Source organism: Embiotoca jacksoni, unplaced genomic scaffold (genome assembly GCF_022577435.1).
Source record: "Embiotoca jacksoni isolate LCO1_2020_lvr unplaced genomic scaffold, fEmbJac1.0.p SCAF_9, whole genome shotgun sequence".
Lineage (NCBI taxonomy): Eukaryota > Metazoa > Chordata > Actinopteri > Embiotocidae > Embiotoca > Embiotoca jacksoni.
This window is the reverse complement of record NW_027185447.1, coordinates 9,593,760-9,614,569: the sequence shown is the minus strand read 5'-3', so window position 1 is coordinate 9,614,569 and position 20,810 is coordinate 9,593,760. Positions and strand designations below refer to the sequence as shown.

General features: G+C 42.7%; 2 protein-coding genes across 5 annotated transcripts; both read left to right on the top strand.

Moving 5' to 3' along the window:
• Nucleotides 1–3,912: 3,912 nt before the first annotated feature.
• mmp9 (matrix metallopeptidase 9) lies at nt 3,913–8,233 on the top strand. Its single transcript, XM_069140361.1, has 13 exons — nt 3,913–4,208; nt 4,487–4,725; nt 4,878–5,026; nt 5,133–5,261; nt 5,376–5,549; nt 5,669–5,842; nt 5,946–6,119; nt 6,229–6,384; nt 6,473–6,659; nt 6,768–6,907; nt 6,998–7,148; nt 7,237–7,340; nt 7,475–8,233. The coding sequence occupies exons 1-13, from the start codon at nt 4,071–4,073 to the stop codon at nt 7,597–7,599; spliced, it is 2,040 nt and encodes a 679-aa protein (XP_068996462.1). The 5' UTR covers nt 3,913–4,070; the 3' UTR covers nt 7,600–8,233.
• An 832-nt stretch (nt 8,234–9,065) lies between these two features.
• LOC138192740 (zinc finger protein 335-like) lies at nt 9,066–20,218 on the top strand. Of its 4 annotated transcripts, none has more exons than XM_069140360.1 (28): nt 9,066–9,178; nt 10,466–10,659; nt 10,778–11,054; nt 11,171–11,248; nt 11,585–12,649; nt 12,736–12,918; nt 13,034–13,198; nt 13,301–13,559; nt 13,651–13,828; nt 13,933–14,045; nt 14,154–14,172; nt 14,324–14,440; nt 14,695–14,771; nt 14,933–15,093; nt 15,194–15,414; nt 16,066–16,165; nt 16,261–16,349; nt 16,464–16,720; nt 16,872–16,986; nt 17,079–17,276; nt 17,506–17,648; nt 17,778–17,917; nt 18,044–18,141; nt 18,229–18,315; nt 18,729–18,812; nt 18,921–18,980; nt 19,100–19,205; nt 19,538–20,218. In XM_069140360.1, the coding sequence occupies exons 2-28, from the start codon at nt 10,468–10,470 to the stop codon at nt 19,657–19,659; spliced, it is 4,704 nt and encodes a 1,567-aa protein (XP_068996461.1). In that variant the 5' UTR covers nt 9,066–9,178; nt 10,466–10,467; the 3' UTR covers nt 19,660–20,218. The 4 variants fall into 4 exon arrangements, with proteins under 4 accessions (XP_068996461.1, XP_068996458.1, XP_068996460.1 ...); XM_069140357.1 differs by having other exon boundaries at nt 11,528–12,649; XM_069140359.1 differs by lacking the exon at nt 9,066–9,178 and adding an exon at nt 9,362–10,235 and having other exon boundaries at nt 11,528–12,649.
• Nucleotides 20,219–20,810: the final 592 nt, after the last annotated feature.

The following is a 20,810-nucleotide window of genomic DNA, read 5'->3' as shown; positions in this document are numbered from 1 at the left end:
GACAAATTAAAAAGGGTCACAAATATTCAGAGACAATACATTAGACATGCTGCTTTAGCTGTTTTGGTTCCATTGTTATTGCAATAGTGAAGTGAACAACATAGACCGATCGAAAATAAAACAGAGGAAACACAGAGGCTCTCTTGGAAACGCAAAATAAACTGTTGAGAGTTTACTGGGGTATGAAAACAAAACTATTCCCAGAATAACTGCGAGTCGCAGCAGACTCAGCAGCACTTGGTAAAGTACCTGGATGCGAGGATGGTGTAACGTTTCCTCCACATCAAACACAGTGACGGTCCTGTGTGTTGCACAGTCTCTGAGTCCCACCGCAATATCAACAAACCAGCCATCGTAAAACACAACACAGCTGAAAAAGGACGCTGGCCAAGGAACCACATAAACTGAAGCAGACAGGAAGTGATTTTTGCATTTATAACTGCCTGCTAGAAACATACCATAAGACATAAACAGTTTGCTTTAACAAGGCAGTTTGAAACTAAACAGGGCATCACACAATTAAGGACAAAGTTACAAAACTCGCTGCACAGTGCTGTGCTGTAAACATTTAAGAATCTAGGCGTGCTGAGGAAAATTAGGGCTTGAAATACAGTGAGTTTTGGTGGAAAACAGTACTGTGTATGTGAGGCTTCTTACATAATCTTCTGTCCTTAAAAAGCCAACATTTAGAACATGTAGTAATGTTTTTGTAAGAGCCCAAGGAAAAATATAGCGATATCACAAAGGACGACTTTTTAATATTTTGTGGCTTTGTCATTTGCAATTGTCAAACTAATCATAAAAATTCCACCTGTATGTGAGCAGTGAGGGCTTCGCTGCTCCATTCTGATATTATGCAGCTCTCTGATGACGCAGTTTGCCTACTCATACGGGCACATGGTGTGTGCCAACAGACTGTGCTGTGATTCAGGGCAATTTTGGGAAGAATGCCATGTAAAAATGTGTATTTTTCGAGGTTCTCTGCCAGATATCTTTTTTGGGAGCAAAGTCAAAGCCAAATGAAATGTGGCATTTGTTAAAACGCATGGAGCCACGTTCATTAAAGCTTTGACGCCACGCAAAATCAGTGGCAGATGTTTTCAAAGGAGGTCTGGGGATTCTCCGAGGAGCCACACATAAACAGAAATAACCTTGTGATTGTGTTTGAATAAGCAAAAAGCATCAAGTGGAAGAGGATTTGTGTCAGCTTTTGATTTTAAGGCTGAATGGAGCTGCTTTAGTCTGCATGAAACATAATCCATTAGACCAGAAATATAGTAAAATGTCAATGTGTGTATTGTAACTACACTATAGCTGATACTCTTTTTATCTGTTAACCAAATGTCTGATAAACATACTTGTCACTGTGTACACTTATCCGTTCATTGGCAATTATCAATATAATTAAAATCTAGAATTCTCCAGGAACAACATATTAGGTATGTTGAAAAGATTACCACGTGACTATCTAAAGCTTCGGGTTGTAGGATTTAGGGGGATCTATTGGCAGAAATGAAATATATTGTTGATAACTATGTTTTCATTAGTATCTAATCGTGTGAAATTTTCAGTCATTGGCATTTTGTTATCTTAGAATGAGCCCGCCATATATACATAGGCAGCGGGTCCTCTTCTATGGAGCGCTCCATGTTGCACCGCCATGTTTCTACAGTAGCCCTGAGGGAAAAAAAAACAAATGCTGGCTCTAGAGAGTACCTTTGCGTTTTTAAGTTTTGCATTTTCTATTTTTGGACACACTTGGAAGGTCGAGGGGGAGGTGAGGGGTATTCAGCTGGTTGTAATGTGCAACCTCACTGCTAGATGCCACTAAATCTTCCACACCGCTCCTTTAAAATGAGAGTTAACAAAGGCAACAAATATAAAATGAAGGAAATTTACATTTTGAATCCCTCTTTCAACCAACTGTGTTTCGACCTGTCATTATCATTGTCAAAATATGGAGAGGTTATCAGGATTCAGAACATAAAAGACAGGTTAGAACTTTATAGGAAAGATGAGTTGACATACTGATATGCAAAGGACATGTATTACCATTGCTGCTGCTGTCTGTAACAAAAAATATCATCAATTTAAAACAAAGAAGTGCTTCATGAGACAATATGACAACATTTCTGAAACACGTCACCGGAAAGCTAGAAAACGGGGGATGAAGAATGTGTATCAAAATGTTTGAAGCATCACCCACATCAAGAAACTATTAATACAGATATGAGGAAGTATAGCTTCCTCATTAAGTTGCAGATGTAACATTTCACACCTCATCTTCAATGGTGAGAACAAGATTTCTTTTACCATTGAAGCCAAGTTCCTGTAAAACCTGTCAGACAGAGGATGTGCTCTGAATTCTTTGTAGTTTTACAACCACAATTAAAAAATTCTATCACCATTACCACCAACATGTTTATAGTGACTTGTGTCCATTCATTATTCTACAGGGGTTTGGACAGTGCTTATCTACATGGGGTATTTTGACCTCAATAAAAACAGTTACAAAAAGAGCTTTTCCGGCATCTGGAAATGCAATTGAGCAAGTAAACAAACATGTTTTAACAGGAAGAGAGAATGTCAGCAATATGTTCACTGAAAAAAAAGTCCCGTATCTGCAGCTTTGACCATTTATGTGGAAACAAGATGAGTCACAATGCCGGTATGGCTGAGACACATCCCTGCCCACCTTGATACATACATATCCCAAAATATCAACATTTACTTGGCACACTACTGCACATTTGACACTCTCAAGAATACACATTATCACATATGTTTGGACTAAATGATTAAGACCTGGCTTTTTTTTTTATTGTGGCTAAAACCTGTAACAAAAATTAACATTTTAGATAAAGAAGTATGATCCTTTTTGTTGGAAAAATACCAAAGCAGCTGTTACAACACTCATTACCAAATGAGATGTACAAGTCATTACCTAAGAATTGAGTCATTTTGGGGATGGAGACAGAGATGTTACATCAGCAACTGTGTATAGTGATGATGAAGCAGGTAGTTCCCAAAAATCTGTCCGCTAAAACACTGGAATCTTAAAAAAAAAACAGATTCAACTGCATGCTGGTTTCTTTATCACCTCACTCATTTGTCATATAAAAATCAAAACACTTATTGTAGTAAAAACATGCAAAATAAAACAACAGAAAACGTGTTTTTACCAGTTTTTCTCTAAAACCTTTGCCTTGACCTAGTTTGACATTTTATTTGGTGTCCAACTTTAGATAAAGAGGAAATAAACTTCTATTAATGAAAAAAAGTGGAACCAGAATTTTTTTATATCAATACCTTGAGCATAGAAATAACAGAAGTGTCTGGCTGGGTCCCATGATGAGTGTGTTGTCCTGTAAAAATACATTAACATATTAAAGGAGAGCTGTGTCAATGAACTAAAAGGATGAAAACAACATACAATGAACATGCCAACATGGTATTTATGAACTTAATTTGTTTTAATGCCAGTTTGTATGATGTAAATTGCCAGTGGTAATAGCTTGTTTAACAGATTTCAAAGATTTCATTTGGTTAATAAGTTGTTTGGGTTTTCACGCATCCTGCATTATTTTATGAACATAACATGAAACAAGCATCATAATTTGTTGTAATTTGTTTTATCCACCACCACCACATTGTTCCGCCTGTACCACGCCCTTCCAATTTGTAATGGAAGGAATTTTGTAAAAAGTCAAATTAGTTATGTACTCATTAGCTGTTAGGTAAAGCTAAATGTGGATATTTTGGAAAATCCCCATGTCTGTTCAACCAAGATGTGGGTAGGAGGATTGAGGTTAGTAGTAGGCGGGGACAAGGTTAAGTGACTAAGAGGCTGAGTTGCATAAATACAAGGTCCATAACCCCATCAGGAGCACAAAGCAAAGAGACAACAACAAGAGCCAGCACTCAAAACAAAGAGGGAAGCCAACACTGAAGGAGAAACTCTGTTCATCTTCAGCAGAGAAGCTATTATTTTTTAGTCCAACTCAGCACTTGCTGACTGCGAACAAATACATTTTTGTTACATTGTGCACCGATCTTCAATAGCTCTCATCATGAGATGCTGTACTTTAGTTGTGTGTTTACTTTTGGGGATAAGCACGCAGAATGGATGGAGCCTTCCCATCAAGTCTGTCTCTGTCACCTTCCCAGGAGACATCATCAAAAACATGACTGATTCCGAGCTGGCAGAAGTGAGTAGCAGATGGTTCATTTTTATCTTTATCGACTGAAATTCCCAATCAGGTTGCAATCAAACTGTGCAGGAAACTAATTACCTAAACAGAGATTCCTATCATAATGTTCCTGAATATTTATTTTTCAAAATTTGAGCTACAGGAGGCTGTTTCAGTGAAAGCAGATGTCACAAAACACAATGGCAGAATTCAATCCGTTTTCCTAACAAAGATTTACTTGCAAACTCGTATATAATCATCCAGCTGTAATGTGGTTTGTCATTTTTTTCCTCCAGAGTTATCTAAAAAAGTTTGGCTACATAGAGACCCTGCACCGCAGTGGCTTCCAGTCTATGGTGTCCACCGCTAAGGCTTTGAAGAGGATGCAGAGGCAGCTTGGGCTGGACGAGACTGGAGAGCTGGACAAGCCAACCCTGGAGGCCATGAAACAGCCTCGCTGTGGGGTCCCCGATGTGGCCAACTATAAAACCTTTGACGGAGACCTCAAATGGGACCATCACGATGTTACTTATAGGTGGGTAGAGAGGAAAAAGCTATTCCTAGAGTCAATGACATTAATAATGCATGTGATCTTAAAGTGGGTATCTAGAAGTTTCTGGTGGGACTCTAACACCAAGTATCTTCACTGACATTGTCAATTATATGCCATTCCTGCCTCTTCCACAGGATCTTAAACTATTCTCCAGACATGGAGAGCTCTCTGATTGATGACGCCTTTGCCAGAGCCTTCAAGGTGTGGAGTAAAGTGACCCCTCTGACCTTTACCCGCCTCTTTGATGGCACGGCTGACATCATGATATCATTTGGAAAAGCCAGTAAGTGCTTGTAGAGTGTATCATATCATTTAATTTGTACATATTGATGTTGCAAATTAATTTTGCACTTGCACAACACTGATGTGTAATTACATTTTCTTTTTAGACCATGGAGATCCGTACCCTTTTGATGGAAAGGATGGCCTTCTAGCCCATGCCTATCCTCCCGGTGAGGGTCTGCAGGGAGACGCCCACTTTGACGATGACGAGTACTGGACCCTGGGAACAGGACCAGGTAATCAGACTTATCAAAATGTGTGTCCGCCATCAACGAACCACGTGTGGTTGTCTCCCCCTAGTGTTCACTTTATAGACTTCATTTAATGTACAATCTCTTCTTTCACCTAAGCTGTGAAGACTCGCTACGGGAATGCGGATGGTGCCATGTGTCACTTCCCCTTCATCTTTGAGGGAAAATCTTACACCACCTGTACCACCGAGGGCCGCACTGACAGCCTGCCATGGTGCGCCACCACGGCTGACTACAGCAGAGACCAGAAGTACGGCTTCTGCCCCAGTGAACGTAAGCTTGACAATTTATTCTCCAAGGCAAATCACAGATCAGAGGTCACCCAGATGAGGGCATTTGCTTGTGTGACATGCTGACTGACTTTTTTATCCCCTTAATTCTCACCCTGACAGTTCTGTACACATTTGGAGGAAACGCCGACGGAGCTAAGTGCGTCTTCCCCTTCATCTTTCAGGGGGATGAGTATGACAGCTGTACCACAGAGGGCCGCAGTGATGGCTACCGCTGGTGTGCCACCACCAACAATTTTGACACAGACATAAAATATGGATTTTGTCCCAGTCGTGGTGAGTGACAGCAACCACAATGCGTTCATACGCTGTAGAGTGGTACCCCAATGGCTCGTTATTTTTGTTTAACCGTTGCTGTTATGTCTCCGTTTGTTTCCAGAGACCGCTGTAATTGGTGGAAATGCTGAAGGAGAGCCCTGCCACTTCCCCTTTGTGTTCCTAGATAAGGAGTATAATTCATGCACAAGCGAGGGGCGAGAAGATGGCAAGTTGTGGTGCGGTACCACTGACAGCTATGATGATGACAAGAAATGGGGTTTCTGTCCTGACCAGGGTGAGTAACATAAATACAAAACGGAGAAAGAACAGTCAGTTAAAATGCAATAGATTTGCATTTATCATCATCATTCATCGATAATGTTTACTGTGTGTGTGTGTTCCAGGTTATAGTCTGTTCCTGGTGGCAGCCCACGAGTTTGGACATGCCCTTGGCCTGGATCACTCCAACATTAGAGAAGCCCTCATGTACCCCATGTACAGCTATGTGGAAGACTTCTCCCTGCATGAAGATGACATTGAAGGCATTCAGTATCTCTATGGTAAATTCATGACAAACTTCTTTATTTTGATCTTCAGCTAAAGGATTACATTTCCAATTTCTCAACTTTTTTTCTTCTTTTTTTTCAGGACCTAAAACAGGCCCCAATCCCACCCCTCCCCAGCCCAACCCCCCTACCACTGACCCCACAGATGAACCTGAACCCACCGAACCTACCACCATAGTACCTGTGGATCCGACCAAAGACGCCTGCAAAATAACAAAATTCGACACCATTACTGTGATTGACGGAGAACTATATTTCTTCAAGGATGGGTGAGCAAATCTTTTATTGTACTCTAACCCAGTCTTCTTTTCAAGGCGTTAACAACAATACATTTAAACACCAGAAATGCTGATGTGTTCATTTGACATGACCCACAGACATTACTGGAAGATGTCCAGCAGGAGTGACGGAGGGCTTAAAGGACCCTTTTCCATCTCTGCAAAGTGGCCAGCTCTGCCGACTGTCATCGACTCTTCCTTTGAGGACTTCCTGACCAAGAAACTGTACTTCTTCTCAGGTAATGAAGCCTCACACCAGTGATTAACTGACCATTAATACGTTAGCCAAAACTGCAGATGATCTTAAAAGTTTCATTTTCCTTCCACAGGGAACCGATTCTGGGTGTACACAGGTAAGAGCGTTCTGGGTCCCCGAAGTGTTGAGAAGCTCGGCCTGCCCAAGAGCATTCAGAAGGTGGAGGGAGCGCTGCAGAGAGGCAAAGGCAAAGTGCTGCTCTTCAGCGGGGAGAACTTCTGGAGGTGAGTTAAATGTGTAAACGTTTAGTCTATTTAAATGTGAGTGTGTATTTGACATGCTCTGATGGGATTTTGTGTCTGCCCAAATCAGACTTGATGTGAAGGCCCAGAAAATCGACAAAGGTTACCCCAGATACACTGATGCCGTCTTTGGTGGCGTTCCTAATGATGCTCACGATGTATTCCATTACAAAGGTAAAAAAAAAAAACAACTGGAAATTTCATCATTCATCTACTAAATTAAATAAGCAACATCAGCAAATAGCAGTAGAGCATGTAAAGATCCTAATTTCAGTTACATTGATTTAATTTCAATATTTCTTTTTTAGGTCACATCTATTTCTGCCGGGACCGCTTCTACTGGCGGATGAATTCCCGCAGGCAGGTGGATCGCGTTGGCTATGTGAAATATGACCTCCTCAACTGCTCAGATTCCTCAGGCATTCGCTACTGAGGAGATGAACACACAGATGAGCTGGAGATTGTCTGTAATGTGCTAGCACCCATTTCTCTCTCTGTGCAGGTGTTAGGGAGAATGTGACGCAGTGTTTGTGTACAATATAGCGCCTGTTGTATGATGTGTGTGCTTTCTGGGATGTGAATAATTGGCCTCCATTGATGCTGGCTAATTATAAAACATACAGCATTGGCCTAAATATAAGTCAAAGGCCCAGTACAGGAAAGCAAATTGTCATCTTTGGCACTGTCCTGTCTTTAGTCTGATAATCTGTGAACTGATGGTTATGGTGGTCTAAAATTTGAGACCCATAACCACAATTTAAGTATTCTCTGAAGCTGTCTGGATCAGAATCCAGATGTGCTGAATAATTTCTATGTCTGACAGGTTCAGACTCTTAACAGTATTGGATTATTTTGGTATTTATAGCAATATCTAACATTAATATTATTTTTGCATCTCAAGCTTATTGTTTTGTATAATTGTGTTTTTCTGAAAATGGCTTTAAAGCCAATTATTTGCACTGGAAGACAATGCATGTCTCCTCCACTGAAATTATTTATACAAGATGAATAATTTTTTATTAAAGTTTTGACTTTCAATGCAATAAACACTCTGTGAGAACAACCTACCACTGTCAACAGTCTCAATCATTGAATAAACTGACGACTGACCTACTTGACTGGAAGATGATGGCGTGCACAGGTGCAGGGGCACCTCGGGAAGTAATTAAACTTGCACTATTTCAATTGTACATCTGTGCATGAGTTCGGGGACTGTCTCGAGCTGTGGGAGTGATTTTTCTCGGTTTGTTGTTTGGTTCAGGAGTAATGCTCTGTCATTCTGCCTTTCAGAGATGTTTGGTAAAATGATAATAAACTTGATTTGATTTGACATGGAAGGAGTTCAGATATCTTACGGAACTTTTTGTGCCAAAAGTTACAACATAACAATAAAAACAGTGGAGTAACTATAACGAACAGATACTAGCACTGGTTCTGAAATAACAATAAAAGTAAGATCAATTTAGTAAAATAAAAAAGAAAGGTATTGAAAAGTAATATTGGCATGCATATTTAAAAAGTAAATTTAAGTAATAATTCACATGGTATTGAAAAGGAATATTGCATATTTTCTAACATGTCACTTGTATATGCAGTCGACGGTCCACACCCTCGGTAAATAAACGTCAATATATTCATTTTAAATCGGCTTTAAGTGGACGCATATTACTCCGCACCCACTTGCGTAATACGCCTTCCTCTAAAAACAATAGTCCACCAAGTGATTAAAAACATCGCAATATACCACGAACATTTGCAGTATAATTACCAAACAATTAGTCATAAATAAATAGTTAAAAAATTGTGACTATATCGAGGTTGGGTTAAAGAAAGAGCTCTGTTTTTAACAACAACAAAAAAAATAATAATAAATAAGATCCGGTTGCAGCGACAGGAAGCAAGGAGATACTCATGGCGCCCGACTAGAATGAAGCAACAATTATCGGTTACTAATTTCTGTTCGGTTTAAGCGCGTCTCCACCGGAGGACACTCTTCGACTCGACGAGACACGGTAAGAAAAAACAGCGCTGCGGATCTAGAGCCGGAGATGGAAAATGTTTTCATTTTCTTCAGGGAGAGTATTTGGACGGTCTGCCTCAGCTGAGGCCCTCGAGGTCCCCCAGTAGAGCTTTCAGAATGCCTGAATGTAAAAGGGGGGCCGCCTGGTGTAAAATGGCGACGCGGAGCAGGCAGGATAAAGGGCAGCTAGGCCCATTTAAAACGGCTAGCGCAGGAGTTCTGGTCGCTGTCGCGCCCCAAATGTCGACTCGGTGACTCCGTTGGCATTTAACTCCATTCAACTGTTTATCTACGCACACAGTTTTATTTTATTTTATTTTATTTTTTTTGATACAAACTGAAAAGGTTTATATCAGTTTTCATCAAACACGCTTTTCACCGCGCTGGCTAGCCTGTTAGAAGCTAACCAGCTAGCTCCTGTGGTCATCGTGGGGCTAACGACAGTTCACGTTGGCGTGTTGTGAATAACTTTGTCTCCAGGGATGTTTATAAGTCTCTTATACGGTCTTTGTTGTCAAATACCACCTTCGGTTAGAAGTAAGGATTTCATCCTGTAGGGACACATACGGTTGTGTGTCAAATTAACGAGAACGGATGTCCTTGAGGGGAAACGCTTGATTTATAGCTCATGTTGTAAACTCGACATCATTTACTGAGAACATTTTGGGGGGAAAAGACCACTTTAGGTTTCATTGTCTCAGAAGTGAACCTGAATAAAAAAATGACTTGTTTTTCCACCTCATGATATTCTACTTCCAAAGTTGTTTTGAAGGGAAACTCTTTTTTTTTTTTTTTTTTTTTTGGTTCTGCATATCTCACACTAAATTGTAAACTACCTTTTAAACTGACCTTGAAAACGGAAAGCAAACTACAAAAAAAAAAAAAAACTTGGTTAAACTTGGGGTTGGTTGATGAATAGGCATCGTACAATAACCAAGTTATGTCCCGGAGCAAGTATTCTTTTAAATGACTTCTTTCAACTTAATACATTATTACTTCAGCCCAGTTGAAAAAGTTGGACGCAGAGAATCTGCTTTTCTCTCCAGGAGGTCTGTAAGTCTTAAAAGTCATTCCACACTTTCATGTTCACCCTGTGACAACTCGGAAATATCTTGATTCGTAACACACTCAACAATAAATGACAAACAGCTGTCCTCCAGCAACTGCATATGAGTTGTGTTTATCTTGATGCGCTGAACTTGCAGTAGTGCTGAAGGCTTGTTTCAACGATGACCCCATAAATTTTATATTGAGTTTATGTCCCTATTTTTGTGGACAGTTATGGATTTGGAGGAGAATGAGGTGGAGAGCAGCAGCGATGCGGGGCCCTCGGGGATGGAGGAGCCGTCTGAAAGCGGCATGGGTGTGGAGTCATCAGAGGCCATGTCTGCGGACAGCAGTGATGCTGCTGCCTCTCATGCACAGGCCCCAGAGTCGGACTGCCATGTGGGACAGAGCTCAGAGGGACTGGTGGTAAGTGTCTTTTTTTTTTTTTTTTTTTACTCTTGCGTAAGCCACCAAAAAAACAGGAAGCCGTTTGTCCTAAAGTTACTCGATGTCACCATCATCTTCTTTTTCCTTCCCTGTCAAGGTGTTCATCCCAGAAACCAGCTCCAGCACAGATGTCAGAGTTTCATCAGTCCACCTCCCGGACTCTTCCTCCGTGGCCCAGTCCACCAGCGTGTCCAGCGTCTCCACAGTGACTCAGTCAGTGCTGGTGTCTGAGTCGGCCCAAGTGCTGGTCCACTCCAGTGCTGTGTCAGAAGGAGGCATGATGGTGTCCGACTCAACTGCTTCTACCTCATCAGATTTGGGGTCTGCCATCGACAAGATCATAGAGTCCACCATCGGCCCTGACATCATGAACGGTATTACTAATGAAACTCCATTTTCTACTATATCTCAGTGGACTGGGGAGCTTTAAGGCTGCGCTATTTTGAAAAGTCTCTCAGATGTTTGATCTTGTCTGCTGCTTTTCTGTTAGGTTGCATAGCTGTGACCAGTGCAGAAGACGGAGGTGCAGAAACAACCCAGTATCTGATATTACAAGGGCCAGATGACGGTAAGTGTGCTGATATTGCTAACTTGTTAATTTTTACTTTAAATATTTAATTTAAAATCTACTTGGCTGATAAATCACAATTATGGGAATCCTTTGTAATGAACTGTGTACAATCCATCTATGTGTGTGTGTGTGTGTGTGTGTGTGTGTGTGTGTGTCTGTCTGTCTGTCTGTCTGTCTGTGTGTGTCTGTGTGCATGCGTGTGTGCGTGTGTGTGTGTGCGTGTGTGTGTGCGTGTGTGTGTGTGTGTGTGTGTGTGTGTGTGTGTGTCTGGTGCAGGGGCTCCTATGGTAGCCCAGATGTCATCTTCTGCCCTGTCCAATCGTATTGCCATAGAAGCTCTCGCTGAAGGTCCCACATCCACCTGTCGGGATCAGGGAGACCTGCAGGGCCACCTTGAACCTGACCAGCCAGATGATCAGCCCGGACACTCGGGTTACCCAGAGGACAGCAGCAGTCAGCCTGACCAACCCCAACACTCCCACCCCTCCCAGTACATGGACTGCAGTGCAGATGGTCCAGACCAGACAGAGGAGTCTTCCTCCTCCTATGTGGAGTGTTCAGGTGAGGAACCTGACCAGACCCGATCCCAGTCAGGCTTCCCTGACTACAGCGGGAATAACAGTGATCAGGACCTGCCTGGTTACGTGGAGTGTAGTGGAGCTGACTCGAATCCTACCAGCAGAAGTCACTATGTGGTGGAGTGCAGCGCTGGGTATCTTGAGTGTGCAGTGGATGAGGGAGAGCAGCCACATCACTCACGGAGTTACATCGACAGTAGTGCGGACCACCGGACCCAGACAAGTCGGCAGTATGCGGTTGAGTACGGGGGAGAATGTGTTGCAGCTGCAGACTCTGAGCAGCCAGGCTGTTCTCAATACCAAGCTAGGGACGATGATGAGGATGACGAGCAGAACCAGGATCCAGATCAACCGCAGCACTCTCAACAGCAGCCCCAGCACTCCTGTTACATGGAAAGCAGCAATGGCCCTGAGGCCTCTCTCTATGCTGATGACAGCTCCTCATCAGACCACCCTGTGGCAGACACGGCTGGTTCAGGCGGACTTCCTGAGGCACTGGAATGCAGTGAGAGCCAGCCTGGACCCTACATCAGCAGCAGTGGGACCTATACCTCTAATCCAGAACCTGAGCTGGCCCAACAGTGCTCACCCAGCCAGGAGGAGCCTCAAGGCTCCCAGGATGAAGCTGGGCGGGTCATGGACATTGAGACATCATCTGTGGCAGAAGGTTCTGGAGACCGACCACCAAACCTGGCTGAGTTAGAGGAGATGATGGAGGTAGTGATTGTACAGCGCTTCAAGTGTAAGATGTGTCCATACAAGAGTGCCTCCAAAGACACGCTCATCAACCACATGCGAGACAAACACTTCAAACCTGCAGGTAAGGTAGCTGATTATGCATAACAGTAATAGATCACTAAGCTGACTTGGTAGTCATTTGTTTGTGCTATAATGTTTGGTTTTTAGGGGAAATGCCAAAGAAGCGTAAACGTGGCCGACCTCCTAAAAGTGAGACGTTGGCTCGTCAAAAGGCAGAGAGGGAGCAGGCGGAGGAGAGGCAGGCAGCAGAAGTGAAGCCTGCTGATCCCCAACAAGCAGACGAAGAGGCGGATGATATAGTGGATGCCGGTGCCATTGATGATCCTGAAGGTCACTAGGAAAGGTTTTCATTTAACAAGAAAATAGGCCTCTTCTGAATGTCTCCTGACCCAGTCACAGAGGAAAAATCACTTATCCTTCACCCCGATCTTCTGTGCATCTCCAGAGGACAGTGACTACAACCCAGCAGATGAGGATTGCAAAGGAAGACCACCTGCCATCCTGAAGAAGCCCGCTACTCCCATCTCCTCCTCCTCTCAAGGGCGTCCTCGGCGTAAGGTTGGCCGTCCGAGGAAGTACTGCGTCTTAGATGAAGGCAACAGCAGCAAAGGTGGGTTTTAGTTTGTCCGAAAAAAACAGCCTATAAATGTTTGAGAGCCTACAAACGCTTTGATTGCTCTGACCTCATTCTTCTTTTTCTTGTTTGTTACAGAAGCAGAAAGTACTGCTAAGAAGTCCAGGCTTAGTGCAGATGCCAGTGCATCGGAGGAAGCAAGCTCTTCAGGGTTAGGCAATGGTGCAGGTATAGTGACCGATGGAGAAACAGCTGAGGCGGCAATAAGCCAGTCAGACTCTGAGAACAAAGACCCTTCTTCCAACACACAGCCGGAAGAGGAATTCTTCCCGAGGAAACGAGGCAGACCATCAAAGCGCTTCCTTCGCAAGAAATATAGGAAATATATAAATCGAAAGTAAGTCTCAAATTATTTAACATTTCTTATAAAGACTATAAAAAAGGTTTTACAATTCACTAATTGCTTCTTTCTCTTCATTATCCTGCAGTCGGTACTATAAATCCCTCAAACCGCTCCTGAGACCTCACAACTGCTGGATCTGCGGTTCACGTTTCCTCTCCCAGGAGGACTTACGCTTCCACGTGGACTCTCACGAAGGCAATGACCCAGAGCTCTTCAAGTGCCTGCAGTGCAACTATCGCTGCAAGCGCTGGTCCTCACTCAAGGTCAGTTCCGATAAAACGCGTCGCAACATTTAGGTTTACTTCAGTTTACATGCAAGTTTTCACGCAGTGTCCTAAAAATCATGGGGGGGTGGATGTTTTTACAGGAGCACATGTTCAATCACGAGGGCACAAAGCCGTTCAAGTGTGAGGAGTGTGATTACACAAGTGTTTACAAGAAAGATGTCCTACGGCACTCAGCGGTCCACAACAAAGATAAGTAAGTAACTTTATACAGCATACATACACAGTAAAATAATTCCTCAAACGGAACCTGTTTCGGAGGGTTTCAGATATCATGACTGATTATTTCTTTTCTGTCTTGCAGGAGGAGGAAGAATGAGTTGGTAAGATCTTCATTTTGTCCAAATATTGAATGTCATCTAACATGCCATGCTCATGGTGTTATAATGAACATAAACGGTCAGTTTGTGTTGTGGCTGGTTGCTGCTGTCCGTTTGCCTTCTTACTTTGAGGGTGTTCTTCTAACTCTTGCAGGTACCGAAGGTGTCAGAGTTCCCCTGTCCTGTGTGTCACAGGGTTTACCCCATGCAGAAGAGACTGACCCAGCACATGAAAACCCACAGCTCAGAGAAACCACACATGTGTGATAAGGTCAGATCATTTTTTTATTTATTTTTTTTTTACAACGAAGGAATAACTCTTCACTTTTTAGATTGAATGCATCATTTATGATGTAAAATGTTTTAAGTGGTTACCAACGGCAACAAGACGCATCTTGATCTCACCGTGTTTGAGAAGTGACAACTATAGGAGAGATAGATGGCGATGTAATTAAATGTTCCTCCTTCCTTTCTACTATAAAGTTCTCCAAGTTGTTTATTGATGAGGCCTTTCTGTCTTTGCAGTGTGGTAAATCCTTCAAGAAGCGGTACACCTTCAAAATGCACCTGCTGACTCACATCCAGACTCATGGAGACAACAAGTCAGTACCAAACTTTTTTATTTATTTTGTTATCCACTGGTCTCTTTCAAAAACTGAAAATAACAAAGCAGTGCTTGGCAAGTATGGGTGGAATAAGTCATTTTGTCTGATGTTAGTATGATGCTATGATTGTAATGAATGACCTTCTGTGCATTCACCAGGTTCAAGTGTGAGTTTTGCGACTATGCTTGTGAGAACAAGAAGCTGCTGCTGAACCATCAGCTGTCGCACACCAATGACAGGCCCTTCAAGTGCGACTACTGTAAATACTCCACTGCTAAAGAGGAGTTCCTGGTCTCCCATCTGGCCATCAAACACACGGGTGAGTGCAGCTTTAACAGTTAACTCGAACACAGCACGTTTTTATGTTCGCCTCCTGAATTTATAATACTTATTCATGTTTTTTTTATGAATCTCTCCAGGCGAGAAGCCTTTCTCCTGTGATATGTGTCACTTCATGACCAAGCACAGGAAGAACCTGCGTCTTCATGTGCAGTGTCGCCACCCCGAGACGTTTGAAGAGTGGTCTGTCACTCACCCCGAGGAGCCTGTGAGGAGACGCCGCAGACCCTTCTTCACCCTGCAACAGATAGAGGAGCTCAAACAACAACATGACGACACACCGTGCATGCAGAACACAATTGTAAGTCTGTCCAAGGTCTTCTATTACTTTTTGTAAGCCCAATGTTATTTATCATGTGTTATATTTTGGGGCATTGTGAGACGGGCTGTTCTTTAGGGCCCGAGCACCGAGAATCGGCGCGAAAGCCCTGTTGTTTTTCGTAACGATGTTAGTCGTTCGACGTTCTTATTCTTAAGTAAAGTGATTTGCCTTTTTGGAGGCTTTATCATATTCAAAAACTCATGAAAGTGAATACACATATGTCTCCCGGCGAAAAATGCCGTATTCTAGTGGAGTCGCGAGTGGGCGTGGCCAAACGGCTCGAGGGCGCCCCCTAACGAGATGCCCCAGCGGCCACATTTACCTAAATTCACCAAATCCGGTGGACACGTGTATCACACCTAGACGCACAAACGCGTGCCAAACGGCTCGCTCGCCGTGACACAGGAAGTTGATGTTTAAGGTCAAAGGATGCTTGAAACCTCACGAAACCTGTGACATACATCCGGCATGGTGAGACCATACATTATATACCTGTTTTGCGAGAAGCGGGGATATGTGGTCCCTCGCGCGCTGCACCTCGGGGAGACGGCTTCGGGGAGGCGGCGCAAGGGAGTGCGAGGGCCCGTACATCACTGCTTGCAGTTTTAATTTCTCATTGTCCTTCACTAGGTTGCTGTGGACTCTGCGACACTACAAGCCATGCAGGGGATGGAAAATGCATCGGTGTCCCAGGATGAACTCGGAAATACCACCATCATCTATGAGCAAGGTCAGTGAGGACTTCCCAGGAAACATTTTCAATGTTTATGATGTGTTGTGTTACCTTAAGGACAAAGGCTGACTTTGTCTCTTTGTGCTCCTCAGCTGAATCCAGTGATCTGTCTGCCCAGAATGCCCTGGACCTGTTGCTGAATATGAGCAATGCCCGGGAACTGGTTGGAAACTCCTTGCAGGTTGGGTCATCACAAATTTCACTTTACACAAGTCGGAGACATTTATGTTGAAAGTATGCGCTTGTATTTTTGAAATAAGCAGATAACGGAAGGTTTCTTGGCTGTGCTCTCCAGGTAGCCGTGCTGAAGTCAGAAGGAAAAGCTCTGGAGAAGGGTACGTGGAGTACGGTGACCACCACACCAGGCCAGGCCCAGAGGATTGTGACCTTCCACGTGTCTGAGAACGGTGAGACAGTGCTACAAGAGGCCTACGAGGCAGCGCCCTCAGAGACAGGGGAGCTCACCCAGATCGCCATTGAAGCCTACGAGGGGGGAGGGGACTTCAGTGTGGTGGAGCAGGCTGCTGAGGAAATCCATAGCCCTGAATACAGGTAACATAATACACACAATCTGATTTTGTCTTATTAGGAACATCTGTCAGTACAGTACATTTAATTAGAATACAGTTGATTGAGGATTAACATTTTGATGACCTTTATGATGTCCCAACAGTCTAATCTCATTAAACTGCTGTCCTTGCAGTAATGTTGAGAGCAGTCCCTCTCAGGCTTTAGAAGTCTCCGCATCAGAGAGCCTGAAAAGTGACAAGTACTATCTTACATCTGCGCTGGCTGATGGTGTATTGCAACAAGTGGAGGTAACTGTCTCGTGTGACTGCAAGTTTGTGGCCTGTAGACATGCGCGCTCCAGTGTCCCACCTCTCTGACTGTGTGGTTTGTCTTCTGTCAGCTGAGCAGTGAAGCTCCAGCCTCTCCCTCTGCAGTGACCTCTCCCAGTCTCAGCACCAAGAGGTTTTCCTGTCGAATCTGCATGGAGTCGTTCCACGGACGCTCCGACATGGAGAACCACAAGAGGGCACACTTGGATGCCAACACCTTCAAGTGTCCAGACTGTGAGTTCACCTCCACCTCCTGGCCCGAAGTCAAGGTGAATCTCTCGATGTTTCGCAGCACTGTCATTGACTCTGCAGTCAGTTTTTTTCACAAGTTAGGCTGCCACAAATTGATCTTCCACAGATTTTCCATTGGACGCAGAAGAAATCTTCCAATAAAATCTAAACCCTTATATTTATTTGCACATTTATTTATTATGTAGTATTTCTTTCCCTCTAAGCTTTTCTCCTTCTGAATGTAATTGATGTCCTGCTTTGTTTTAGACTCACATGGCGCTGCATTCCTACCTGCGTCCTCACAAGTGTCCAAACTGCAGCTTTGCCTCCAAGAATAAGAAAGACCTGCGCAGACACACGATGACCCACACCAACGAGAAACCGTTTTCTTGCAAACTTTGTGGACAAAGGTGAGAGCATAACACAACATATCTATAAGCATCAAACAGACTGTAGGACGCACTGAACAGCTATCACTATCAGCGTTGTTTAAAAAAAATAAAATAAAAAAAAAAAAAATGTTATGTCCATCATCTTAGGTTTAACCGTAACGGCCATTTGAAGTTTCACATGGAGCGTCTCCACAGTCAGGATCATCCCACTCGTAAAAGCCGAACCGCCACAACTCAGCAAACCATCATAGTCAACAGTGATGAGGAGGCCTTAGCCACACTACAGTGTAAGAAGCACAACATCACACAGACCAAGACCTGCAGCAGTGTGCTGAAAAAAATACAATTCAAATACAATAAATGACATTAAGGTTTAGGGTTTATAAACGTGTCCGTGTGCGTGTTCGCAACAGCCCTGCAGGCACATCAGACGGTGATCACTCCAGAGCGGCTGCAGGCTCTGGGACAGGATCACATCATTGTAGCTCAAGAACAGGCCCTATCAGACCAGGTAACAGTCATTTATTCTATCAAATAGGTTATTTTTGCATGTACTCCACATTTTATAAATAAATTATTTCACATGTGCGTCACTCAGGAGGAAGGCACATACATCCAGCAGATAACCACCATAGATGGGCAGACTGTTCAGCACTTAATGGCAGGAGACAACCAGGTCACTGAGGTAAGAGTCAGTTTGCAGATTCTAGCACTGCGTAAAAGGAGGTTGCTTTAAAAATAATGCAAGAATAATTTATTTATTTTTTTTAACAGTTATGTGTGTCATATGGTGGATTGACATTACAGTTGAAGTTGAACAGTTATCTTCATGCAAAGTGCCGTAAAAGGAATAAAGCACAGATTAAACGAGTATTTGTTATGGTCCGCCCTTTGCTTTTAAGACTCTCTATGTTTGGATTAATGTTGTGCTGCAGAATGAATTTGTGACCAATCAAATGCCAACAGTGCAGTACTGTGTTATAGCTAACAATCTAAACATTTAAACTGTCTAAAACATTTGTTTTGCTCAGGACTTTATATGTTTATAACCGAGTCATAATTATATTTATCAGGTTTATATCTCATGTCCTGTTTCAGGTCCAGTACATCATCTCACAAGACGGAGTGCAGCACTTAATTCCTCAGGAGTATGTCGTAGTAGCCGATGGCAACCACATACAGGTAAGTGTATCACCTCATAAGAAGTTACCATAACACTTATAGTGTATATACAGTGGTTGAAGGTGAGATTGTCTTGTTCTCAGTAATTTCCTCTTAACCGTCCTTCAGATGCCAGACGGACAGATCATCCAGTACGAGCATGACCGAGCACTTTTGCAGGAGCAGCAGGTGAGGCTGATTTTAATCATCTGAAACACTCTGCAGTTAAACTGTTTGATGAAAGCAGATACTCTTTAAGTTTTTTGTTTTGTCAGTAGTTCACTTCTCCATGTTCCTCATGTGTTCAGATCGCTGTGAGTCATGACGGTCAGATCCAGTACCTACCGGTCAGCTCAGAGCAACAGATAGTGAATGCTGAAGATCTGGAGGCTGCTGCCCACTCTGCTGTCACAGGTTTGTCTTTTTTTTTTTTTTTAATTATTATTAAACAGATTGCACTTGTTTTATATTCAATCCACCACTGTTTTTAGATTTTAGATATTTATCAGACATAACAAATATTCATTGTAGGCAATTATTTTAGGGCTTTGCCATTTAATTTTCAAGCTTAAGAGAATTTTAAAATAACATTTCTGAAGTGGTGAACATGCATTATACTTATTGAATATAGATCGTGATTGTGTGCATTATTAATAATTATAAGCTTGATAATAAGAAATCGCCATTATGAAAAGTCGGCACCCTTAAAACAAATCTAACTAGGAAGATGATGTTTGTGCTTGTAGCCGTAGCGGACGCAGCCATGGCGCAGACCCAGACGGTCTACACTGAAGCTACACCTGAACAGCTGGAGCAGCTGCAGCAACAGGGCATCCACTATGATGTCATTGCTTTCACCAACGAATAGGAGCACAAGAAATGTGCAGAGCAGGATGAGTAGGAGCCGCCATGAGCTGGCAGAACAGTGACCTCAACTAATTTATACAGTCAGATGGCTGTGAACTCAAGCCTTATCTCCTCCACAGCTCGAGATCAACAGCTTTTTCAGATTATTGCACCCATTGCTTCTAACTTAATCATAGGGGCTGTGTGTTTAAGAGTTAGTTTAAGCAAAGTTGGTCTGTTCTGTAATTACTGAATCTGACTGGTGTTTATGTGCCTCAACTGCTTTGATTTGCAAGACAATGTTATCAAAGAGAAGAGAATGGCTGATATCATGTTTTAGAAAATGTTCATCTGAACTTTTTAGTGTTTGAATGGAGTGAAATGAAAAGGGAGTGTTTATTTTGCATCTGTAATAAGATATGTTGATCGTTAGAATGCCACAACATTGTGTTTGTTAAATAATAATATGTATATACATTTTGCATTCGTATCCGGTTGTGTGATGGAGGATGTGTTTTGATTTGGTGAGTAAAAAGTGTTTAATAAGCTATGAGCTGACACCAAATAAATCACTTTGTGTATACTTTTGTGCGTGTCCCTTAATGTTCCCTGCAGCTTACTCAGAATGATTCTGTTCTCTCTATACAGTGCCTTGCAAAAGTATTGACCCCCCCTTGGCGTATTTCTTTTTTTGTTGCCTTACAACCTGGAATTAATTTTATTTTATTTTTTTTTTTTTTTTTTTTTTTTTTTTTTTTTAGGGGTTTGTATCATTTGATTTACACAACATGCCTACCACTTTGAAGATGCAAAATATGTTTTATTGTGAAACAAACAAGAAATAAGACAAAAAAAACAGAAAACTTGAGCGTGCATAACTATTCACCCCCCCAAAGTCAATACTTTGTAGAGCCCCCTTTTGCAGCAATTACAGCTGCAAGTCTCTTGGGGTATGTATCTATAAGCTTGGCACATCTAGCCACTGGGATTTTTGCCCATTCTTCAAGGCAAAACTGCTCCAGCTCCTTCAAGTTGGATGGGTTCTGCTGGTGTACAGCAATCTTTAAGTCATACCACAGATTCTCAATTGGATTGAGGTCTGGGCTTTCACTACTCCATTCCAAGACATTTAAATGTTTCTCCTTAAACCACTCGAGTGTTGCTTTAGCAGTA